This window comes from Accipiter gentilis, chromosome 11 (assembly GCF_929443795.1).
Source record: "Accipiter gentilis chromosome 11, bAccGen1.1, whole genome shotgun sequence".
Classification (NCBI taxonomy): domain Eukaryota; kingdom Metazoa; phylum Chordata; class Aves; order Accipitriformes; family Accipitridae; genus Astur; species Astur gentilis.
In genome coordinates, this window is record NC_064890.1 from 37,259,526 (window position 1) to 37,266,536 (window position 7,011).

General features: G+C 51.4%; 1 protein-coding gene across 1 annotated transcript; it reads right to left on the reverse strand.

Annotated features, from left to right (window-relative positions):
- Nucleotides 1-851: 851 nt before the first annotated feature.
- Nucleotides 852-6,161, reverse strand: AVPR1A (arginine vasopressin receptor 1A). Its single transcript, XM_049813860.1, has 2 exons — nucleotides 5,159-6,161; nucleotides 852-3,365 (listed from the first exon to the last, which is right to left on the reverse strand). The coding sequence occupies exons 1-2, from the start codon at nucleotides 6,159-6,161 to the stop codon at nucleotides 3,082-3,084; spliced, it is 1,287 nt and encodes a 428-aa protein (XP_049669817.1). The 3' UTR covers nucleotides 852-3,081.
- Between the last annotated feature and the right edge of the window lie 850 nt (nucleotides 6,162-7,011).

Sequence of the window (7,011 nt, forward strand, 5' to 3'; positions counted from 1 at the left end):
TCCATTCAATCGTGTTTTCCATCAGAAGCTAAGTATTTTGTTCCCCCAAATTAAAACAAAAATATCAAAATAACCCCTCAAGTACATGAATAAGTGCTATGTTACATGTTTTAACAATACTAGCAGCATATAGTGGAAAGCTGACTGCATGTTCCTTCCTTGCACTTGTCCTTCATGTACTATATGTAATAGAAAAACACTTTAGTTTTGTTCACTCCTTAAAGCTTTTCATGGGAGCAACTCATTAAAATTAATGAAGAAATTTTACATTTTGTAAAACGTATGGAGTGTCACCACATATGTTTCTGGCCCTGCAAAATCTAATCAAGTGAAAGAAACAAAATGCTTCTCATCGAATATACAGGTTTATTAGAGCACGTTTCCATGTTTTAAATGTGCAATGGTTTAACAATTTCTTGCTTCCTTCTGTATGTGTGCCCTCATGATAACCCAAAGCAGCTGTTAAAAACCCCTGCATCTCCACAAATGAATTAGAAAAAATGGGCTATCTTCCAATGTCACAGTTCTGTGAAAAAACAAAACTCGGTATTTACAAAAAAATGCCTGGTATTCAAATACTGCTAAATAGTGTTGTCAATTTAATTACAGAAACTGTAGAACGCTCACAGGGTATATTTACGCTGACAGCCCCAAGTGTAAGCCTAGATTTTGTAACATATTTGGAAGAAAGGGAAAATTATAATTTTCAGTCTGTTTACTTTTTTTTATATAGTGGTCATTACCCAGCTTAGTCCTATTAGCAACATTATTCTACATTTGTCTTCTTGTTATCTCCTCCGTTTGACTATAAAGTGTAACAGAAAAATAATTCAATTCTGCAAACAAGAAAATTCTTTAGTACAGCTAATTGCTTTTTAATATATATTTTGTGTACAAAGAAAGTAACACAAATAGAAAACTAGGCAAATGATAGTGTACTTTACTAGAAACATTTGTAATTTCAGTAACTGAATTACCTACTTGCAAAATATACGCAGTACATACAATGTGCAAAAATACACACACCCCCAACGCCACTGCACACATTCTTTTGGACTAAAATATAACTTCAGGTTCACAAACCTTCACCCAGAACTGGTGAGAGCTGTAGTCACATCTGTGTACTAAAGGTGGTCAAAAAGACAGTCTGTTAAACATAAGCCATTCCACCATGATGTCCTTTGGGTTCTAGTGTTTGACCACCACCACCACATTAGACCAGATTGCTCTCCTGAAGAACAGAAAATTATAACAAGGAATGTAGAGAGAAGAGCTAAGATTTTCTTTAGCAATAAGAAAACTTAAATACTATTTTTTTTTTGAGCTATAATCTTCCTTAGTCTGCCTGGAATAGTCAGTGATATGTCTGTGAACTTCTGGAGTGGCCAACAGGCTGAATGTGATCTTATCCTGCATCTAGCTCTATTAATTTCTGCTACCATTATTGCGACAGGCATGCGGCTAGCACCACCCTCAGTGAAAGCCACAGTTGTGGCCCCAACTTTTTCTCTGCTCAAGCAATTAGAAAAGCAATCTTGTTTGTCTGGTTTTGGTGGGAAAGAGAGAAACCTGCTGCTGAGGTTCCTCCTTGCAAACATAAACACGGACGTTACGCAGCCGTGCATGCGTCCCACTGCTCTAGCGAGCCAGCTGGGATTTGCATCAGAGGTCCTGCACGGCGCCAGGAGAATGCCTGGACTTCAGGACGGAGAGAGTTCAAGAAAACGGAGCAGACAGGTAGCTGTACTTCTCAGAGAAATCCTCGGGACTTTAAAATGACAGCAAGACTTATTCAAGGAGCTTCGTAACCCAACAGGCAAAAGACAGACTCCACAGAAAGACATAACAGGATTATTTACAGGCCGTAGGAACTACACTTGACTTGGCATGCATTGTAGTGAGAACAAGCATACCTTGAATGCTATATAATTAGTAAATGTGTTGTGATGACTTTTTATTGCAGTTTCCTGCCGATTTTAAAAGCTATATTGTCATGATCTGTCAAAAAAAAAAATCCCAAAACAACAACATTGACGATTTTTATAAGTTCCCAGAAGACTTGTAAGTTTGATTCTCAAGTCTGTGTTGTGGAATATACTGATCCTTCAGCACTTACCAAACGGATGCATTGTCCCAAATTTATGGGGCTATCTGCTTGACAACCAAATGTGGCTTTATCCTAGCTATCTTAGTGAAGAAAAAAGAAAAGATGCAATTCTTATCCATAAAGCAAGTGGTTCTGGTAGTCAGGATGCATTTTCTTAGTGTATCTGTTTGTAACAGTGCTGAGCTGGTCACAGCTTATCATACTTATTTATCAATGTATTTTTTAAAATTAGTTTAAACAAATCAAAGTAGGTGCAACAACACAAAAAATATGCCGTATAACTTCCATTAATGTGAAGGGAAGAGGAAATGTCACCCTAAAAATGAAACCCCACCATACACACACAGACGTTGACAGCACTGAAGGACTTTCCTTCACAGGGGCTGTTAAATTTCATTAACTGAGATTTGCTAGACCTTTACAAGATAAAGCAGTATGATCAATTAAATTCCCAATAACTCAGAGCCTGTCTAACCATGTTCCTTACCTGGACAGTTAGGACATTCTCCCAACTCTTTTCTTTTTGTGATTAAGACCAAAATTGTGATCTTGCTCATATCATCTTCTTTCCCTGTGACTTCACCGGACAATCAGGAGAAGTTTTAGGCATTAACACTAGAGATTGGAGCTACCTCAACACAGGCCAACTGCACTATTTTTACTGCTTTGAACAACAAGCAAACAATGCACTTAGTATTTTAGAAACAACGACAAAAATTAAATAGTAAATTCTATTTAGAAAAATAATTGCTTTATTGTTGTCACACCTTCCTGATCAGTTGCCCAAGTCCTAAATACCTTTCAGAAAATAATTTACACACTGCAGAATAGCTTCTCAAGCAACGCGGCACATTCTGCCTTACGGCCATCTTAGTCCTTCCTTGTTAGCACGGCTGGCGCCTTTCACCAGCGAAAAATGCTATGCAGTAACCTTCCCAAGCGCTCTGCAAGCCCTGCCCGCCCCGGGGCCTGTCTCAGGTTGGAATGGGGATGAAGCTGGTCGATTTGGAGTGGGGCGACTCTCTCCAGGTGTTCAGGCTGTGGGATGGGCTTCTGTTGTTGGTAAAAGAAGTCTGTCGCCTGCTGTTGCTGTTTGAATCTTCTTTACTCAGCGTTTGCTTTATTTTTTGGCAGCAAGGGAAGCTCTGTATGCAGTCTTGCAGGAGGTGCCCGCTGAAGAACATGTAGATCCACGGGTTACAGCAGCTGTTCAGACTGGCCAACAGAGCCGTGACGGTAGTCGCAGTGCTTTCGGAATCTGGGGAGGGGGGGGGAAGAAAGCGGTTTAATCATCAAAAGAACATTTGCACCATTCAGTCAATTGCTTCACTAACTGTTGGATTTATTTTCCTGAATAATTCCAGTTGTAAAAGTTGAGCAGCAGCATTTGAAATGAATAATGAGGACATAATGAGGAAAGTTCTTATTTATGTAAGGCTGCCATTGAAGTCAACAGGAATTTGCCTGAGCAGACTGTGACAGAAGAAGTTATGGGGCAATCCATCCAAAATAAAGCTTTAGTCCGTTTCCACTGATGTTTATCGAAGTGTTGATAAGCTCATGCTTTAAATACTGAACAGACTTTTGTTTTAAAAATTGGTTACCCTGGGAGGCATTGGCAAAATTCCCACTGATTTCCCACTGCTTTCAATAATACTGAATTTTGCTGTGGTCATTTGCATGCTGAAGTGTATTGAATGCTCAAGTAACTACTGGCTTGTGAATCAAATCTGGATTTCAGAGATTGAACAAATTTTACTTAAGGGAAAAAAGGAAGTTAGGACTATGCCATAAACAGTTACGGTCTTCCACCTTCAATAACTAGTTAAATTATCAAATATTATAAATAGATATTTAGTCTAATCAATTATTAGTGACCTTTCCTTGCAAATATTGAATCTCCAAAGAAGTATAATCACTGTCTTACACAGTTCCATAGATGTAAAGAATCTCTTCAGACAAACCTACCAAATACCCATCTGTTCAATTAGGTTTGTGTTTCTTTTGAAGCAAAAAAAAAAAATAAAAAAAAAATATCTATTTGCCTACTGCGAGCCTTTATTTCCCTGTCGGGACCTGCATTTTAGGCTCAACTTCAGTTCTGTATTAGGGGCAATCAGTGCTCTCACTACAGTAAGTGCTATTTTGGGGGCATTAAAAAAAAGTCAAGAAATCATGAATTCCAACATTTTGCTCTGTTGCTTTCTCATTATGAGGAAACAGGGTATATGTTCCTATGTTGCCTGCCCCTCCCTACCTAACAGCCTTGAAACTCACCAATTATTTTCAGCCAGACCGAACAGCAGGACAGCCACCTCCAAAATACTAAATTGCCCCTGTTTCATGACAACCTGATCGTTGACTAGAGGGGCTACTCAGAGGCGGCCGCCCTACGGACAGGCGGGATTCAGGGTGCGCTCCAGCCCACCACCAGGCAGCGGGGGAAGAAGCCTTAGCGAGTCCCCCGCTCCCGTCACGACTCGAGACTCACGCGTGTCCGGCCGTAGTAACACCGCAGCCCGTCGCTGAAGTTTTATTAACCGGCACCTTCAAACGGCGGAAAGCGCCGCTGGGTCAAAGCGCGGCCGCCCGCCCGTCGGTTCCCCTCCGGGTGGCAGCGCGGCGGCTGCCGCTCCTCGCCGGGCCCCAGCAGCCGCCACCGGCTCCCCCCCTCAGCCCCGGCGCCCCCCCGCGCCCCCCGCCCCGCTCCGGCTGCCCCGGGGCAGACCGAGCCCGGCGCCGCCGCCGCAGCTGCCCGGGGCCGCCCCGTCCGAGGGGGAACGGGGAACGGCGCGGGGGTGGCCGGGGGTGGGGGGCGAGGGGCCCGTTCGGCCCCAGGGCGCCGGGAGGGCGCGCCCCGGTCCCGCTCTCGGCGTCCGCGCCCCGTCGCCCCCCCCCCCCGCCCCGGGCTCGGCCGAGGAGCCCGCCCCGCCCCGCCGGAGCCGTCCGCGGCACCGCAGCGCCCCGGGGAAGGCGAGCCGACGCGGCCGGGGGACCACCCCGAGGCAGGGGAGCCCTCCCGGTGCCCGCCGGGGCCTCCCCGTCACCTACCGACCCAGGGGAAGCGCTGGTCCCAGACGGACCACATCTGGATGGTGAAGAAGGGCGCCCAGCAGACGACGTAGGCCGAGACGATGACGAAGGTCATCTTGACGGTGCGGATCTTGGCGCGGGAGATGGTCTTGACGCTGCTGACGCAGGGGGCCAGCAGCAGCCCCCGCCGCGGGCCGCCGCCCGCCCGCCGCCCGCCGCCCGTCGCCCGCCCCGGGCGCGTCTTGCCCCTGACGTTGCGCCAGATGCGGTAGCAGATGAAGCCATAGCAGGTGACGAGGATGAGGACGGGCGCGACGAAGATGCCGCCGGTGATCCAGGTGACGTAGGCGCGGGGCCCCCAGGGCATGATGAAGTGGGCCCAGCAGTCGTAGACCTGCGAGCCGCGCTCCACCTCGCTGAGGGAGAAGATGAAGTACTGCGGGGTGCTGAGCAGCAGGCTGAGCGCCCAGGCCGCCGCGATCATCCCGTAGGAGCGCTTGGTGGGCTGCTGCAGCGTCTTCAGCGGGTGGCAGACGGCGATGTAGCGGTCGGCCGTCATGGCCACCAGCATGTACGCCGAGGCGAACATGCCGAAGACCTGCAGGTGCTTGACGACGCGGCAGAGCCCGTCGGGGCCGTGGAAGCGATGGGTCACCTCCCAGCAGAGCTGGGGCAGCACCTGGAAGAAGGCCACCACCAGGTCGGCCAGGCTGAGGTGGCGGATGAAGAGGTGCATGCGGGACGCCTTGCGGGGCGTGCGCCGCAGGGCCAGCAGCACGCTGCCGTTGCCCACCACCGCCACGGCGAAGGTGACGGCCAGCACGGCGATCTCCAGCTTCGCCAGCTCCTCGTCCCGCCCGAAGGGGTCCCAGCCGCCCAGGCTGCCGTTGGGCGACCCCGACCACGCCTCGGGGCTGGGGCTGCCGCCGCCGCCGCCGCCGGGCTCCGCCGCCCGCCACCGGCTGCCGTTCCCGGGCGAGGGGGCCGCCCGGGGGGAGCCGGCGCCGCCGGCGAGGCGCATGGAGGGGGCTGCGCGGCGGGGCCCGGCCCGACCCCCGACCCCCGCCCGCCCGCCCGCCCGCTGCCTCCCGGCTCCGGCGGCGCGGGGCGCCGGGCCGTTCGCCTTTATCCCCCGCCGCGGGAGGCGAGGCGAGGCGAGGCGAGGCGCGGGGGGAGCGTCCGTGCCAGTGGCTGCCCAGCGCCTGACGCCAGCCCCCGCCTTCCCCCGGCCGCCCCCGCCGCCGCCCCGGAGAGCAGCGCCCCGCCGGGGGAGCGGGGCCGCTCCGCCCCCCCCGCCCCCATAATGCTGCTCCGAGGGGGGGGACGGGGGACGGGGTCCGCCTCCCCTGCCTTTGCCTGCCTCCGCCGAGCACCGGCGAGGGGCGGGGGGGGGCCGGTAAGCGAGGAGGGGCAGCGGGAGGAGGTGGTGCTCCGGCCGGAGAGCTGCCTCCCGGCCGATGAAAGCGGCGCTTAAAAGTTGAAGTGAGAATAAAAGCGTTGCCGTTCAGCCAGGCGGAGCGGAGTGGGGGGGGGGGGGGGGGGGGGGTGTGTCCGGCGGAGTCTGTCCGCACGGCCCCAGGTCCGCCTCGACCGAAAGCGAAGGGGCTGGTGGGTGAGAAGCGCGGCTCTGGCTCTAAGGGGGATCCCGTCGGGGCCTGTGGCGTGTCGCAGTGGTGCGGGGGTAAACCCCAGCAAAGTGAACGGTTAGAAAAGCGAGCGCAGAGTTTGAAAGCAACCCGCTAAACCCAGTGCTTTTGAAGGTTTCAGGATTTCGCCTAAGGCAGTAAATGTCATCCAGGCCATAGCATATAGGTCTACGACACGTTTCTGCAAATACAATCAACATCTCCTCATTTCCTAGAGAATCCCTG

Excerpts from the sequence above, each read along its gene's own strand:
- AVPR1A (XM_049813860.1), bottom strand. The coding sequence starts at position 6,161 with ATGCGCCTCGCCGGCGGCGCCGGCTCCCCCCGGGCGGCCCCCTCGCCC. Across the intron at positions 3,366-5,158 it reads CCAGCGCTTCCCCTGGGTCG|ATTCCGAAAGCACTGCGACT; the intron begins GTAGGTGACGGG and ends CCCCCTCCCCAG.